General features: G+C 38.6%; 2 protein-coding genes across 5 annotated transcripts in view; one reads left to right on the top strand and one right to left on the bottom strand.

Moving 5' to 3' along the window:
* The window catches only part of LOC103139927 (moesin-like), a 40,721-nt gene that overhangs the window by 19,917 nt on the left and 2,629 nt on the right, over nucleotides 1-18,175 (bottom strand). Inside the window, exons 1-3 of one of the 4 annotated variants that reach the window (XM_016672789.1) lie at nucleotides 4,546-5,006; nucleotides 3,853-3,942; nucleotides 1,689-1,837 (exon numbers count right to left, since the gene is read on the bottom strand). The gene's annotated coding sequence lies outside the window, so the exon portion shown is untranslated. Of the gene's footprint in view, nucleotides 1-1,688; nucleotides 1,838-3,852; nucleotides 4,114-4,545; nucleotides 5,007-18,175 lie in introns of those variants that run through there. The other 3 variants (XM_016672791.1, XM_016672788.1, XM_016672790.1) reach the window with 3 other exon arrangements.
* On the top strand, nucleotides 4,266-14,963 carry zc4h2 (zinc finger, C4H2 domain containing). Its single transcript, XM_007554806.2, has 5 exons — nucleotides 4,266-4,419; nucleotides 5,050-5,221; nucleotides 5,446-5,618; nucleotides 9,232-9,394; nucleotides 14,340-14,963. Exons 1-5 carry the CDS (start codon nucleotides 4,367-4,369, stop codon nucleotides 14,451-14,453), a joined length of 675 nt encoding a protein of 224 aa, XP_007554868.1. The 5' UTR covers nucleotides 4,266-4,366; the 3' UTR covers nucleotides 14,454-14,963.

Below are 18,175 nucleotides of genomic sequence, written 5' to 3'. Positions count from 1 at the left end.
GCAAGTAATAAATAAATTGGTTTTATTGTGTAACTCTAAAAAGAGTAGAGAGACAGGAAGAATCCAAATAAACTCTAACCTGCTTGTCACTGAACACGGTGTTACTCATCTTTTTCACTGGGACAGAGGGGAGGCATTATGCTGGTATCAGGGTTAGAGCTGCTGCTGTCTGACTCATCTGTTGTTAAGTGTGATAAAAAGGTACAGGGACAAGTTAAATATATGAATATGTTGTTAAATTCTTTCCTTCATTCATTAATGCAAGCGAAATGGAGGCAAACACTAGTCTGTAGCTAAGCTAAATATGCTAAATGGTTAATCTCACACAGTCCACCCACCTCTCTTGGCGAAAAACTAGGCTATTAATTGACACTTTTGTCATTTTTCTCTCTTTTGTTTTGAAACCCTGACTTTCTAATTTTTCTTAGCAGTATAATAGCTGCCACCATGTTCTTGTCTTCCACTGTCTGCTGCTGAAGACTGTCACCTAAGAGTAGGAACGAACCATTTCATGCAGATCCAGAGGGATGTTCAGTGCATATATGGATGTGTGCTTTGGTCTGGGAGTGGTAACATTTAATTTTTCCTGCTAATTAATAATAAAAAAAAACACTATATGATTAATTTTGTAATTGACAGGGCCCCCAATTTTTTCTATTTCTGTAAGAACTTTTTTTTTTGTGGAGGGGCCCCCTGTCGGTCGAGGGCCCTTGGGGGGGAATTGTCCTAACTTTCCCCCCCTCTATGGCGCCCCTTGTCCCATTTAAGGAAATCCCAGCCTGTAACCAGTCGACAGAACCGGAATCACCAGTTCTATTTCATGTTAATTATCTTTTATTCTTTTAACCTTTATTTACCTTGGTGAGTAACTGAGGACAAATTTTTATCTGCAATAATGACATGGTGGGAAATAGATGACACACATGCAGATCTCGCAGAGCACGGTCAAAATAAACAACAAGCACTGACAAAGCTGTTGAGGTCATAAAAACATTACAAACAGAGGACAGAACTTAACACTAAATATTTCATATTTCAGGCGGCATCTTCATTTAAAAAAATATATTTTTTTAAATTTCTATTGATACAAAGGTGCAGAGCCCAATGGACAGATATCTCTCTAAATGCTGATGTAACTTTGGGAACATTGAGCATAATGTGTTGGGGCAGGCATGTGCTCTAGGGAGTAACAGCAGCTTGTAACAAATTGCAAAGCTAGGGCGCGGAAAGATCACAGACATCTATAAACAAACACATACCAGTGAATTTTTCTTCCTTTGTTTTAAGGATGACCAGTTAGCAATGAAGTGTGTTTTACAGTAACGTGTGTGAAAAGAGGCATTAGCTGTAAAACATAAAGAAGAGTGGTATAACATCAAGTCTCTGTAGTGAGGGCTTTGGGACTGACCTATATAATATTATCGTAGTCAAACGTGGGATTGATAGTCATCTGGGCCATATTATTTTAAAACTGATTTGATATTCTTGATGTTTAATTGAATTTTAAGCAAGTAAGAAATTATTTCTTCCGCGTTCAGTTCAATGCAGATTATTTATTCAGTCACGTTCAGATTACAGAAATCAGGTACAACATTATCACCACCTTCTTCATTGTGTGCCATATTCCACAGCGTTGCCTGTCGGAGCAGCAGCTTAACATGTAAGAGGAAACGACTGGATAAACTCACCAGGAAGAAAAGGTCTTGTCAGGAAGTCCCTTTGACGCGGAGCAGGGAGCGAGGGACCAGCAAAACGTCTCTCTTGGAAAATTTCTCCCACTGCACGCATGATACTGTTGCAGAACTGGAGAGCTCCTTCGGTGACAGGGTGTTGCATCCTAAATGCACAAAGAAGTGTTATTGTTGGTCCTTCCTCCAAGCAGCTGTTAGACTTTATAACCATCTCTACTACCCAAAAGGCAAAACAAACTGTTCACTTTACTGCTATTATTTGCACAGGTTTCCATATTTTTTTTTCAATATTTTGTTTTTGCATTAATATACAAAAGCCTTTACATTGTCTTATTACAATTGTACATTTTGTCGAGTCTGCATCTGCTATTTTTCATAACTATTATAGTTATCAGTAATGTTTTTTGCTCCTACAAAGCGAGGAAGTCGAACTCATTTTCATTTTGGGCCAAATCAAGATCACAAATGTCCTCTAAGAGTTAAAATATTAATAAATAGCTATTTACTTTGGCAGAATACACATAAACACTTCTCTGATTAATACAATAATAATCAAGCACCAAACTTTTTCTCTATATAAAAATCTATCTAGAGGGCCTCAAAAAAACTAATGCTGGCCGGATTTGGCCCCCGGGCCTCGAGTTTGATAAATGTGCTCTAAAGGATTTATTGGTATTCATTCATTCATTTCCATTTTTGTTTTAACTCAGCTTAACTTGGAATGAAAGTGCTACATATTTCTGTTTTATTACACTCCTGTGGTAGAAATATATAGAATTTATAATACAATATCACGCTGTTTATGATACACCTGGTGAAATAAAAATCCCTGTGATCCTTATTTAATCATATCATAATAAAGAAAAAAACTAACTAATCACGCCTCCAGATCGTAAATACATAGAACATGACGAAGATTTTTATCACGATGGTTCAACTATTTTATTTCTCTTGGCTCAGCAGGAACACTCAGTGGAAACTCAATATTGTGCGTCTTACATTGCATGTTGTCTGTTTTGGTGGGTTTGGACACAGTCAGAGTCAGAGATACAACTGTTCATAAGTGATTCTAAGAGTCTTCTCTGTTGGCGGGCTATTACCCAATCAGATGAACAGGTTTATTTTAGAGGGCATTGTCATCGAGTACAGTGTTTTCCGGTCCTCAGGGACCACTGTTCTGCATATTTTAGATGCGTCTCTGTTCCAGACCACCTGGTTCAAATGATTGCATGATGTCCTCTGCATGCCACCAAGTGCTGCAGAAGCCTGTTAATCACATATATATTCAAGTCAGGTGAATGGCAGAAGGGAAACACCTAAAACATGCAGGGCAGCGGTCCCTGGGGACGGGAATCAAGAAACACTGATCTAGTGTATTTATCACGTAATGGTTTGCCGTGGTATGAATGTAATTTAGATTAGGTCTGCGAGTTTCCCTAGGGTTCCTTGAGTTTCACTGTCCTGGAGTTCTCCAAAGGTGCTAATCCTGCTTTGAGTGGAGGCATTAATAAAGTACAGATAACTATTCCAAGCATGAGACTCTGCGGATCGCAGTAACTAACTGTGTAAAGATTTTACCGTAGGGTTAATTATTAATATATATTGGTAGATAAACTACTGGGACAAGTTTCCTGGTGTGGCAACATTTTTATTGGTAGGGGTTGGGTCAACAGTTAGCTCATAATTGTAAAGGTGAAGTAAAATGTTTGTTTGTTTTCTTTCTTTTTGAACAAATAAAATTTGGCATGTGTGGTGCGCATTTGGATTCAGATGCAGCTGCTAATCTTTTTGGGGCGTTTCTCTGTCAGTAAAGACGGCACATGTATACCCTGAAGTAATAGCCTATTTTTTTAATGCAAAAAAGCTCAAATTGGATGTAAAGCAAGCAGGAGATAAACCTCAAGTTTTATTTTATTCTTTTCAGGAATTTATCTCCATATATCTCCCTAACTCAGAGTCCCTGTCCCTCCTTAAGAAATGCATCCCTCATATGCAACATGATGCCCTGTCCATTCAGGTTGATGTACAACAGACTACTAGTTATCCTTTGTAAACAAAAAGTAAAAGTCTATTCTCATCTGACCAGAGAACCTCTCTACACGATTTGTGATCCCTACTTGCCTTGTGATAAACTTAAAAAGTTTAAGGTAAGTTAGCTTACCTTAAAGAATGACTATTTTTGTCACTGTGGAAGCCTAGATAAGATTTATAGTTCATCACCCTTGGTTGCCCTGTCAATAAGTTCTCCCACCTGAAAAATGTGAAGAGAAAAAAAAATGTACACACGCCAGTTTTCAGATTTTCATTTCGACAAAAAAAAAAAAGTGAAAACCGTTAACCACTGAAGTTGAAGTGGTGTGGATACTTTTCCAACGCTCTATATAGCAAGTAGATGACAGAAATAATGGCTCAATAACTCTGTTTATCGTTTTGCCCTGCTCCTTCGTATTTGTCGAACAGTGTTAGGGTAAAGGAGGTAGAAACAAAGTCATTTAGCTCGTGCTTTCTCTGTCGTCTAACGTTGCCACGGTTTCACTTTGCGCGCGCGTGCATTAGTGCGCGCTCACGCTGGCTATTGTGTTTTTTTTTTTATTATTACTAAGAGACAACTGTGGCCTTGCTGGGGTAACGGAGCGGGTGACCAGCTGAATAATAACTAAGGGGCATTAAAAACCATGGCGGACGAACAAGAAATAATGTGCAAGCTGGAGAATATCTTGGAAATACGGTAAAGCGCAAATTCTGCCTCTTCAATGAATGTTTTCCAGATGTTTGGCTAGTGTTTCGAAGCGTTAAGTTAGCTAGCTTTAGCCGTCTGGGAATAACCCCCCTTGGCTTCGCTTTTGTTTCTTACCTCGCTAATATTAGCCGCTCTGCTTTGAATTAAAGGCGTTTTGCTGCTGTGCATATCCATTATTCTGTCTCTGACAACGTGGACAGGCGGGCTAATTGTGTAACAAATACAGACGGAATTCGGGTGCTGAAAGCGCCTATTAGGGGCAATGCATCAAAATCCCAGATGTATCACAACAAATGCCAGATGTGCTCTGCTGAACTGTGCTAGCTAGGTCCTTAGCTTAGCAATCTGTCGTTTGGCTGGTTAGCAGAAGTGGACGGGATGGTGGGATTTTTTTTTTAAATGGCAGTCTTTTCTTTAGAAACAGGTTTGTGCGGTTTTGAACACTGTAATTACAATGTACGGAATTGATGGGTCATTTACGTCACGTGTGTGTGTGTGGGAATTTTCTTTCTTTATACATTATCTGATTCGTCCGTGATAGAGTAAACCTATTCAGAATCCTGACAGTTGGAGGAAAAAATCAAACGAATAATAAAAGTGTGTGCCACGGGCTTGCAGAAACAAGACGATCCAGATGCAGAAGATTAAATCTCGTCTAAAGATTGAGTTTGAGGCTCTGGAGTCGGAGGAGAAGCATTTAAAAGAATACAAGCAAGAAATGGATCTCCTTCTCCAAGAGAAAATGGCCCATGTTGAAGAGCTGCGCCTCATCCATGCAGATATTAATGTGGTGAGTTGGTCAAATTCCTAAATGCTCTTGAACCCCAAAACCCATTTGGTTATTGTTAAATAAAACTTCCAGCGGAGTTCCAGCGATTGAAAGGTTGTTATTTGAAAAATTCTTCAGTGTCAATCAAAGGACTGGCATCTGGCTCTAAGTGGAATCCATTGTTTCAGGCTCTGAAGTTTTATCGTATTTTTTTGGCCAAAACCTTTATTAATCTGTCATTTCAGATGGAGAGCACCATAAAGCAGTCAGAGAACGACCTGAATAAATTGCTGGAGACAACTCGCCGCCTCCATGACGAGTACAAGCCTCTGAAGGAGCACGTTGATGCACTCAGGATGACTTTAGGTCTGCACAGACTGCCCAACTTGAACGAAGAGGAGGAAAAGCTCTCTCTGGAGTAAGTATATGCACACACTGACATGTAAATACAACACAACAAATGTGCTACTTAATACGGTCCCTATTGCATTATTGTGACGTTGGAACCACAAACCGATTCTGTTTTATTTGGGTTTTATGTGATTGACAAACACATATTGGAGCATAATAGTAAAGAAGATGTAGAAGTATCCATAGTACAAATAAAAATATTTAAAATGTGATGTATATTTGTAAAACAGCCTTTTTTTTTCTTTTTTTTTCTTTTCTTTTTTTGCAAAAACTCCTGCCTTAGGCTTTGTACTACAGAGATGAAGATTTTTGTTGCAGTGTGATGTGGATCTGGACTTTGACTGGAACAGAATTAACTCATAAATAAACTAAAGCTACACAATATAGCCAATCAAAACCACCACCATAATTTCATAATTTGCAATTGCATAGAACTGCTTGGATCCAATATTTGATAGGCATGCAAATATTCTGCATACTGACAATTTATTTTTCCGGTTGGAGAAGCAGCCACTGCCCATGATGCCCTGTAATTCGCGCTATCAGCTGCTAAATGCTTCATGACCAGATTTTTCATTGCTTTCTTTCAACAATGTTTGTTTTTTTAAAGCTCCCCTTCCGTATATGCCAGATTTGTCGAGAACCAACAGTTTTCCTGTCAGCGTATGTCTGCAGCTTTTCGAATAAATTCTTCATCTGGCCCCTCCGTTGTGCCACGCGGTGGTCTGTGAGATGGTCAAAGATTTTGATGCCATTTTGTGATTTAATCGTTCTTTGAATTTATCCACAACTTTTTCCTTGAGCTGATAGTTCACTTCATGTCTGTTCTTCATCATATCGCCCCAACAGAACTGCTGTGTTTACAATCTAGTAAGGTAAAAACCTTTCAGAAAAAAAAAAAAAATTAAAAATGCACTGAAACTTGTGGCTGTGATTTGACAAAAATGTGAAAAACCTTTACAGGATGCTGTAATTTTTTTATTATTATTTTTCTACAATTAATTTGTAACAAGTCCTGGAGGTAAGATACTTTCTTTTGTTATTTGAATGTTATGTAAAAGATCTTGTATACAAAATGACTTGATATTTGCGTAACACGCTTTAATTCGTTTTATTTGCCTTTAGTATTATAACATGTTTACTACTTGCAGGGATAAAGCAGGAGCCTTACAGATGAAATACAGTAGGCTAAAAGTAATCCTTTACAGGGTTTATTTTAGCATCATGGCACATTGAATATTTACAGCAATGAATGGCATTTTAATGTGCATCCCAGCTGACCTCGGAGCTTTACGCTTTTGAAGCTATTGACGTTCTCCTGGTGTTTCTCAGGCAAGACCATGTAATCTTAATTTATGACGAGTCACATCTACAGTTACCAGCGCAAAATAGTTTGAGACAAACTTGGTGGGGGCTGACATTGAGTTAAATCTGACGCATGAAGGATTATACAGTGGATACGGCTGTACGTTAGCCATATAACAGCACGAAGTCTGTGTTGGTTCATTAGTGTATAATTACAGTTTGGATGTGTATGAAAATTTGTGACACTCTTTTGTGGGCTTTAGCTTGAAGGACAAATTCTGTGCATATTCTTTGAGAACACAAATTTGACACGCTTTATCGGGTTGCAGTTGAGTGAGATGTGATCTTTTTGTAAACACTGGTCCAAGAAATTCCAGTTTGATTTCAATTTCAACTCAGTATGACAATATTGACCAATATTGATGAAAAAATGGCTGTGTTAACGTTTATTTGCTATGCTGTAAACAATCTGAAGTAAAAATGCTAATGAATTTTAGCCTATCATGAAATGCCTTTTTTTGTGTGTGATTTAGATGAACTGGCCCTTTAAAAACTCCATCCTAAATTTGACATTAGGTTCCATGCAAATTATCCATCTGACAAAAGTTTAAAATATCCGTTTTGATAGCGTTTTAAAACACTTTCAGTTTCTCATTGGTATTTTCTTGATTAACTGGACTGTTCAGACATTAACATCCATCGAGAAACTTTTTTTATCCTAATTTTGTCCAGTCTTCTCCCAGCTGTAGAAACGGCCAAAATGACAGTGACGAATGAAGCCATTTCAGGCTTCATAAAAATCCGTGTCATCCTCAAAATTGGAGGTACATCAGGGTGGTCTGACAAGTAGGCTTCCAGCAGCACAAACCGCAGGCTGACATCCATCAACAGCAGATGATTGTACAATTTGCCGCTGCAAATCATAGTTAATGGCGCTAGAACATAGAAGTTAAACTCATCCAAAGTTTTTTTTGGACAGACAGACTTTCAGGTATCCTGAGTCCGGAGCGTTGGGTGTCGTTTTTCGTTTTGTCATCTGTGTTTTTTGCTCTACGGGAAGAGTGCTGAAGCGTAACTGTAAGATATTCCTCATGAAAGTTAATTTATAATTGCCGTGTTTATTTACACTGAAGGCCTTGTTCTCGTCTTGAAGTCAGTTTAAAAAAGAAAAAAAAAAACTGTTCATCAGAGATTTTCTTTCCCATCTTACTAACCTAAAGAGCTCTACTATTAACAGCTGGAAAATAACACGCGACCTTCCTAATAAGTAATAAGGATCTTGAGATTTCTCGTAGACCAAAACACTCACAGAAAAAGTGCGCAGTAAGAGGCCCTGACCTACTGCTGCTCCGTGTGCTGACAACATTGTTGGTCGGTTCACTTTGCAATTTGGCCGTGTATTGTGCACAGGCTCGAGTGATGAGTTCATTGCTGGCCAGGTGGTTGTTGTCTCTCCTTCCCGTCTCGGTGACATTCCCACTCGACTATCAGCCGGCCATAAAAGAGACTTCGAAAGCAGAGGCTTATGTTCCCCTGCGGTTTTTCTTAGTATATGCAACTCATCACAGAAGCAGAGTGACAGATTTATGGAGTAATTATAGTAAATAATAAAAGTTCCCTCCAAAACTGTATGACAAGAAGAGAGAGCAGACTTGAAGGAAATGAAATCACGCCCCCAAACAGCTTGCTGGGTACGTTTTAGAAGAATATCAGGAGACAAATGAGCATTCTATGCTTCAGAAGATGGGGCTGGTGGGGAGAAAATCTCCTGTGAAATATTAACGTGAATAAAAGCTAGAAGCTAAATATCAGAAACACATGTGGGTTATGCAGTGATGGTGAAAAGGCCAACATGCTTGGCACAGGGGTCACTCGTGCTCACAGGAAATGTAACGCATCAAATTTGTTCTGTGAATGCGCAAAGATCTACTCTAGCCTGGACCTATTTTGAGAGAAACCAGAGAGGGTAATGAAAGGGGATATCACTTTTTTTGTCTTTGAAAAAGGGCCAGTCATGCATAAAGTCCAAGGCCACATTTCTTTCCCAGCCCTCCCCTACACACACCCACGTGCACGCAGCCACGCACGCACGCGTATACGCGTTAAGCACGCAAACAGTCTCTTTTAAATACTTCAGGCGTTTGATCCGACTTTTGGATTAAGAAAAAAAACAGAAGAAACGGTGACACAACTGTAATTTTCTTCAGCTTAAGATGCTCATTGTGGACTTGGGTAGTGTCAGCTGTGGGATCTAAATAAGATCTGCTTACCAGCTTTATTTCCTTCTCTGTTTTTTTCCATTATACTTTGAACAGTTATTTTGAGAAGCAGAAGGCAGAGTGGCAGAAGGAGCCACATGAGCCCGCCATCCCAGAATCTCTTGCTGCAGCTGCAGCAGCTGCGCAGCAGCTTCAGGTGTCCAGGAAGCAAGACGCCCGGCAGACAGCCACCTTCAGGCAGCAGCCGCCACCCATGAAGGTATCCTCATTTAAAACAGATGCAGCAGAGATCAAAGTGTGTGGATAGACACCCTTTTTTTATATATATATTTTTTTTAAATAAAAAAATTTATAAAGTGAATGCTATTTAAAATTTTAACAGAATACATAATCAGCAGATTTTCAATTTATTTATTTTTTTTACTTTAGACTATTTTTTGCATGAAATAAGCTTTCAGTATGAGGGAAACTAGCACAATTAAATACTTGTTTCCCGTGAATAAGAGTCAAATATTTAACTGGAAATTACCAGTTATAAGTGGAACAGGGGGAAAATAATCTATTGACTCAAAATGTTATGCAAAGTGAGTACAATGTGCTTGTAACTTACAAATTATTTGTATTTATTAACTGTGTGCATTATTTGTTAGCTTTGCCTGGTTAAGTAGCATTTATTTCCAGACGACATGGATTATGTAAATGGATAAATGTGATCAAAGTGGAATAAAGAGATTTGTCCTCGTCCGTAAACTCACATTTAAACAATCAGACACTGGGTTCATCAATTACCATCTACACATTTATGTAATAAATGTATATTTTATCAAAAAAACATACATCCATTATATAAGGTGCCTGTGTTTCTGCAGTTTGCAACAAAATCTTATAGAGGGCCCAAACCCTCTATAAGGGTTATTATTGTCAAATGCTTCCAATGTTAAGAACATTTGGCCATAAAAAGAATAACAATACAAATCTTTATTTGGACATAAAGCAGACACTTTTTTTTTTCCTTTTTTTCCCCCAAACTTTTACTTGGATGGAGCTGAACTCAACTGGCATATGAAGCACACACACACACTCAAGTACCTCTGCTGACTGTAGCCAAGGGTTTCTACATACAAACGCAGGAACATGGAGAAAATCTGTTTCACCTTTTGCTAGAAAGCTTTAAAATACAAAAGAGGCTGTCCCCAAAACTTCATATAGATTCAAATTAATGTCAGCAGATTAATAAGAATGGTTTGGTATAAGCTGACAAGAAAATCTAATTAAGGACATTTTTATGCATTATTGCCGTAATAACTGAACCGTAATTCCTTCATTTAACCATAATAATCCAGAATGACAGCACCTCAAAGGAATGCAGGGATTATTAATCCACTAAATACTTTCTGGATAAAAGAAAAAGCTCTGCACAACCTTTAGAGCTGAACAATGACCATCAATAGATTTGTGATAAACGTATATTTTGTCAAAAAACATGATGGCAAATGGCCAGCAGATGTATTATAAACAACTATGCATATAAGAAATGTTTGATAACAGGTTTGTACAATTTTCTTTTCACAGTGGAGTAAGTGTGGGAGTTTGTCACCAGGATGTGCATTAAATAATGTTTATGAATCCCAACCAGCTGCCTCAAATTAGATATGATAATAGAAATATTTGCATTCAAGTATAAATATACCATCAAGGAGAGATTTAATTTTCTGTGTGCTGTTGATATATTCCAGAGATTTTCATGAAATGTCTCCTGCCTTGTGAGTCTGTGTTCCTGTGACAAAAAAAAAATACCACAGATAACAGAACTACTACACTCCATTAACCCTGCCTTCACACCTCCTTTATTAGTGTGTGGTTTAAGTGGCTGGAATGAGCACAACACTTTGTGCAGGATGACTTGTTGAAGTTAAAGATCAGGGTGATGGCAAGGAGGCCGTCTAACCTCAGCCTTAGAGCACATCACCAAAGACGATATGTAATATTAGCATACCGGGATTGATGGCAAATATGACCAATTATGCTCAGATTAGATAATATATCACTATTAGTTACCAAGGTGCTAATAGCATGTGAGCTAACAACAGCAAACGATGTCTGCTATGCTAATAGCCAGTATGTGCCATTAGCAAAATTTCTCAACGTGAGCTAAATGCAAAAATTGGCATGCTAGCTATCAATCGCAAAGGTTATGTTAAAGTTGGGTGGTATGCTACTGTTTGGTATGATGTTGGTAATAGGCAACTAACAATATTGTTACCTAACAATAGGTATCACTGTCTGCTACAAAATGTCATCATTAGCTTGGCTAATCTGCAACTATTAGCATGGCTATCACCAGAAGGTTAGCCAGGATTAGTTAACTTTATTACTAATAGTAGCTTATGCTGGCATTGTTAAAATACTTAAATTTGCTGATATGCTAATTTAAGCATATTAGCCAGTATGTCAGCCAACATTAGAGATTAGATTTATGGCCTGAACTCGACTCAAAATTTGGACCGGGTCGAGCCAAAATTATTTACTTAATGATCGGGTCGGGATTGGCCGTCTGTGTTACATTTAGTTAGCCTACAATACTGATAGCACAGAGAAAACCAAATGATAATGCACAATGTTAAGTTTTGTTAATCTACAACTTAAGGGTGCAAGAATTTATTGGAGTCGATTTAGTTCATATTCAGAGACTGGTCATCGGCTGATACTTACATGTGAAACTGAGCTTATCCATCAATCTTATCTGTCTCGGAAAAGTTATAAAATTCAGCCACTGTCCTCTTTTGCTCTCCTGTGAGAGAGGTTTGACTGACAAACTGACAGACAGCCCACCAGGGCATGTTTGCACATTTGCAGTAATAATAGTCACCCCGCTGTTGCCAACTCAGCGACGTTCTTGCTATATTTTGCATTATTTAAGACAAAACAAAATTGGTATCGGCCAAAGTCGGAATCAGCACATCAGGCTTTTTAAAGATCGGCAATCGGCCATAAAACTACAATCAGTGCAGCCTTACTACTAATAGTCTAAATAGAGAAGTCGGTAGTTTACCCTGTTGAGGAAAGCAAAAAAAGGTGCAAAAGTTTGTTAGACTTTAACAAGCACAGCGCGTTGCACAATAAATGCACACGCAGGCCCGCCCTGCTCCACTCCTATTTATCACACACACCAGATTATTTACACTTGACTCACTGCAGTCACATGCAACAAGATGCCACTTGAAAACATTACATAAAATCTAAAAATGGAAGAAGTTGTACTACTTACTCAAATTATGTTCTAAAAATGAATGCACTAAAATCGTAATTAAAATAATACGTCAGGTTTACTTCGGATGCTGGCCTGTAATTAAAGTCAATTAGTTGGGTCAGATTGGGCTTGGACACAATGTCTACGGGCTCTGGCCAGGTCGGGCTGGATATTTTTAGGCCCGATCTAAACTCTGACATGTACATTCTGCTAGCAGCTGGCTAAAATGCTTAGCTAGCAAGCTAACATTAGCATAAAAGGGGCTTTCAGTGTATTAATTTGCAAACTTTCATTAAACCTATACAACCAAGAATCCATGCAATATACTTATTGTTCAATGCACTACTGTCTGTCCATAGCTATGGTCGGCAGCAGTTAGTGCTTTCCAACTTCTAAAAATAAAAGTGCAGAAATAAATTGGCTTTTTAAGGCTTGTTTGAGAGCACCCAAAATCAACAAAAAAATACATACGACATCTGCTTCCCAGGTTTAATGATTTAAAAGTGGAGCTTGGTGGAAGATAATGATGGGTAGGTTTTGATAATTCTACTCATAGTTGGTGATGTACCAATCTCCTGCAACCTTACATCAATTTGGATCCACTCAAGCACAGTCTTTATTTTTTTTAATAATCTGTTCCAATTTAGGTTGGCATGTTTGTTGGTAAAATATGTTCAAAGTGGGCTGTATTTGGTTACTCATTTACAGGAGACCTTTGTTTTCTATCTTTTTTATATCAAACTAATTCCTTTCAAGCCTGTATACTAAACACTGGGCAGCTGGCTCTTGTGCTTTGCTTTAATTGTGTTTTTTTGGGGAGGGCTGACCATGTGTTGTAACTGTGAAGGACCTAGAGAGTTGTTCAGATTTGGGACATTGAAAACACACAATTTCCCAATGCGCCTCTGTGACAGAAAATTTGGGAAGTGCAGCTGTAATCCGAACACAGATGGAACACATCGATACTAATATTGTTAGCAGCAGGGCGTCGCAGCACTTTTCAGTTACCTTTTGATCTTGGAGCTCTATCTCCTGGTTGTGATCTATGAACAAAAACTAGTAAACAACCTAAGTGCTGCCTTTACTTTAAATGAACAGGGCTTTGCTTAGGTCAGTGTAGTCATAAGTTTCTGTTGCTCATCTTTACAGATGTTCTCACATCCCGTTAATGGGTAAAACCATAACTTATTCACGCAGCACCTTTTTATATAGGAAGTAAAGTAAGTATAGTTTCAGTGGAACAGTGCTTTGTAAAAGTATTCACATGCCTTAAACGTCCCCTCCCCCTCACATTTTGTCTTGTTACAACCAAATCCATTTCTTATTTGCCACCCCGAGTTAATACTTTGCACAATCAGCTTTCGCTGCAATTAAAGTTACATGTTTTTAGGGGTTTTCTGCTATTCCTCTTTCAATCAGATTGGGCGTAGGAAAGGATCTGAAATTCAATTTTCCACAAGCCTCTTAATTAGATACATCAGAACTTTGTTGGGTCGTTCTAACCATTGTACAGTCTATTGACTAATTAGGAAACTGATGGCAATTTGTTACAATGGTTTGATTTAGAAACTCTCTTTGTAGAAGAATGAATGAAAATGGATGCCACACTTTTCAGATTTTTTTATCAGTGAAGATGCTGAAAGCCTTATATCATTCTCCTCCCACAGTTATGCACTGCTTTGTGTGGGTCTATCAAATTAAATCACTGCCAAGCACATTGATATTTATGGTCGTAACATAAAATGTAAAAAGTGTAAGGAGTGTGACTGCTGCCTGGCACCGCAGCAATCGAATCAGTCCAACCAAAATCATACTAAACTTACTGGATTTATTACATAAATCGGTTTAGGGAAATTTTACACGACTGAATTATTTCCTTACTTCTCCATGTCAGAACAAAAGCAGCACTCAATAAGTCTTGAATAAACTGTTTGACTGGACCTCTTCTCTGCAGGCATGCTTGTCCTGCCATCAGCAGATCCACCGCAACGCTCCCATATGTCCGCTGTGCAAGGCCAAGAGCCGCTCCCGCAACCCAAAGAAGCCGAAGAGGAAACCAGATGAGTAGATCCTTCTTCCAACTTCAACTTCTCGGTCGGGTTTAAACCGCTCCGATGCACTGATCTTGGATCAGCCAGATTTATTCCCTCCACATGACTGACATAAAAAAAAAAAAAAAAGAAAAGAAAAAAAAGCTGTGAGCTTGAGGACGATTTCAACACTCTCTCTGTTTCAGTAAATTGTTTCAGTATTGTCAGCGCTTAATTGTGAATTCAGTGATGTCATTCAAGTCGTCTGTGTTTTCATTCGTTTGGATGTGTTTACTCTATGTAAATGTGTGACTTCCACCGTAGTGTACTAGCTCCCTGAATAGTGTGTTGCAATAATGCAAAGTGAACTCATCCAAATACTGTTGCCATTGTTGCTCCTGTTTGCTTTTAATCATTCTTCTCCAGTGCATGCCATGACTATTGTGTAGGTTTTGTGACAATGTAAAATGACATGGTTTCTCTAAGTTAAATACAGTTACACTATTGTTTTATGTTTACAGTCAAAATGAAAGAGGGAAAAAAACATGAACAAAAAAGCTAGTATGTTTAACTTTAATACTGCGAAAAGGAAATAAATTGATGTTTTGTACTAAGTTTGTGCCTTGTCTCTTTCTTGTGTGCAAAGAACAATTACTAGAGTTAAACATCTTGTAGTTTGGTGTTGCAGTTTCTAAACATTACTCAAAATGATACATTGTAAATTGCGACATACCACACATTTTTAGGTCTGATTGGACCATTTTAATACATGAATATGCTTTGATAATGCTTTACATTAAAGCTCTAGCTGTATGTTTTTAGAGCCCCATTTAAAGGTGTTTTTCCGCCTTTCATAGATTTCATCTAAGATTGCCTTTTTCGTTTAATCCATATGCCTTCTCATCAACTCCAGTCACCTTTGCTGAAGACCATCATCTCCCACGGTGGCGTTGATGCATTTAGGACGACTTTCTTTGTTCCCTAAGAAACTCTTGATGCTTTCACATAACTTATTTGGGATTAAGCTTCACACAGGTGGAATCTGTCACAATGAGGTGACTTCACAATACATTGTCTTGTGGTGTCACAATAAAACTGGTTGAGGGATTTTTCATTTGAAGGAACTGTTAAAAACACACACACACACCCTCTTCAAAATTATGCTTTTTGTCGTAATATTCAGCCAAACAAAAAAAGTTTAGAGGGTATCATTACTTTTATGGAGCCCTATAAACATTGCTAGCAAATGGATGGACTTAGCCTTTGTTTGAAGATAAAGAAGGAGGAATATGTTTGACTCCAGCGCATCATTGTGCCTTTCACTCTGTTAATATGCTGTCATGTCTGCAGCTATCTGTCTGAAAAAGGACAGCGAGGATTTGTTAAATGAGTTCCTGTTGCGTTTTTGTCAGGGTAACCCCTCATTTCATCTGTTGCCAGGGCAACTCCACGTTCTTTAGTGGTTGCTAAGGCAACCCTAGGTTGCTGTGACCGCATATTTTCACCTAAGAAGTTCCTCCCAAATCCAGCGAGGGCCGGAACTCTGCACCAACTCCCACATGAAGAGTCCAATGTAGCAGAGAGGAGACATTTAAACGGCAACAATTAAGAAAGTATAACCTGTCTGCCAAACTAATCTGTCCTTAAGTCACTCGCTCAAGTTTGTGTTTAGTCTGTCCTTCAGTGTTTGGAAGTGCAGTTGTGTCTTTTTTCCTCCAGATAAAAGTTGCCAAGGCCAGTTAGGGCTGTTTGTGCTCACAGACCCTGCAGACACTGGGACGGGGGAGCTCCGCCCGCCTCCCCCAGCCTGTCAGCACAAAGACATAAACAGCAGAAATAAGGCCTTCTATCCTCATAAAAGCTACAAAGCTGAACCACAGAAAGATGGCCTCTCACATGTCCATTCCCCTTGGACCGAACAGGGACAGGTGGGACATCCGGACCTTGACGCAGATTAAAGAAGGGATGGGTTTCTCCTTCAGTCTGTCCAGTCAGCTGGAGGCAGGTTGGAGAAAGCAGCTAGCCTTTCAGTGTTGATACCATAACTTGAAATTATTCATCTGAGACGCCTCCTCATCTATTCAAAAGAGCAAAGAGAATTGCTCTGGTTTCAGACACATAAAGTCAAACTGCAGCAGCAGCTTTTAAAGGGCCTCGTCTTCATCCCTGGGTTCCGATATATGCCTGGGATGAATGGATTTCTGCTTCAACTTTTGGACAATTGCATGCAGAAGATAACATTTATATCCCTAAGGATATAAATGATCACAATTAAATAAGAATACAAATTAAACTTCTGACAGTTTTTTATGCTTCTCTTTTGTATTGTTAGTAATCCAACCTTTGCAGAAAGTGCCATTCATTCTGCACAGCTGTCCAGTCAAAAACACATACTCATCTAAGAGTTAACATATTTCCTGTGAATTAGGCAGTTTAATGTTTTTTAAGCCCTTTATTAGAATAGAGTAAAAACACAAAAACTCTAAGGGATCGACTGAGGCAGCCATTAAAGATCTCATTTGGCTTCTTTTGGCGGCAACTCCGTTCACTTGGAAAACAGCTTTCCTCTATTTGCTACAGTTACACTTCCTGCTCCAGGTGCGCCTCTACCGCCACCTGGCGGTTCATGAGGGAACCGGAAACAGCGCACCAGTTTTACTTTCCAAACGGCTTTGTTTAGCTTTTTTTTTATGCTGACATTGCACTGCCAGAAACACGCAACAATCCCGAATAAACGACCAGACGCCGACATTTGAAGTGCTCTTGGAAGGAGGGACGAAACTGTTAACTCTACACCCATAAAACCAAAAATAAATCCAGGTGACTTATATATAGTTCTGGTCATAAAAGGGTTAGCGAACTATGCCATTGGGGTTTTGATCTTAATGCTCCGACACGAATAGTCTGAAAATGATTTGAGGCGTTGCCTGGAACTTGTTTGTTTTTGTGTAATTTATGAATCTTAGTGCACATTACAGAATACGTCCCGACTGCTGAGCTCCATTAGTCGGAGTGTCGGCAACAGAACACTTTAAGGTTTTATTTGGAATGACAGATTTCACTAACTTGGAGTGAAAATGGAAAGTAAACATACCTTTAGGGAAAATACAGATTTCTTCTACAAGAAGTGCTCTCAACACCCGTCATTGCTATGCAAGCCAAAACATTCCGGAGATTGGGGGGGGGGAGAAAAAGTCCAGTAGAAAGAATTTCATCCTTAGACATTATGCAGTAAAGTATGTTAGTAGTCTAGCAGCAAGTAGAAATGCTAGGTAATAAAGAACACAGAGGTTCATTTCAAAGGCTTGGACTTAAAATGCAGCAGATTGTCGCTCTCCACATGTATTTACTTCCCTCTAAGCCAGTGTTTTTCAACCTTTTTTGAGCCAAGGTACACTTTTTTAATTGAAAAAAATCACGAGGCACACCACCAACCAAAAATGTAAACCAAGATACTCTGTAGCCGCCTATACTACATATATAGTCATTCTTATCAAAGTGTCTTGAATAGGAATCAAATAAACACAAAAATGTATTTTTATCACATTTTACATTTCTTATTTCACATTGCACTTAACAAGTCCACTTCAAAAATACACCTGAACACCTGAACAGTGCCACATCAATGTGATGTTAAATTTAAAGAAGTTGTAGAAAACTTCAAAGTGTTTTACAAACTAATCCACAAGCATTTTTATAGCTGGAATACAGAAAATAATTCTTATTCTGAAAGAAGCAATAATATTTGGGAAAGATTTCA

Source organism: Poecilia formosa, unplaced genomic scaffold (genome assembly GCF_000485575.1).
Source record: "Poecilia formosa unplaced genomic scaffold, Poecilia_formosa-5.1.2 Scaffold66, whole genome shotgun sequence".
NCBI classification, from domain to species: Eukaryota; Metazoa; Chordata; class Actinopteri; order Cyprinodontiformes; family Poeciliidae; genus Poecilia; species Poecilia formosa.
Note: the sequence above shows the minus strand (reverse complement) of the source record. Positions and strands in the feature narration are given on the sequence as shown.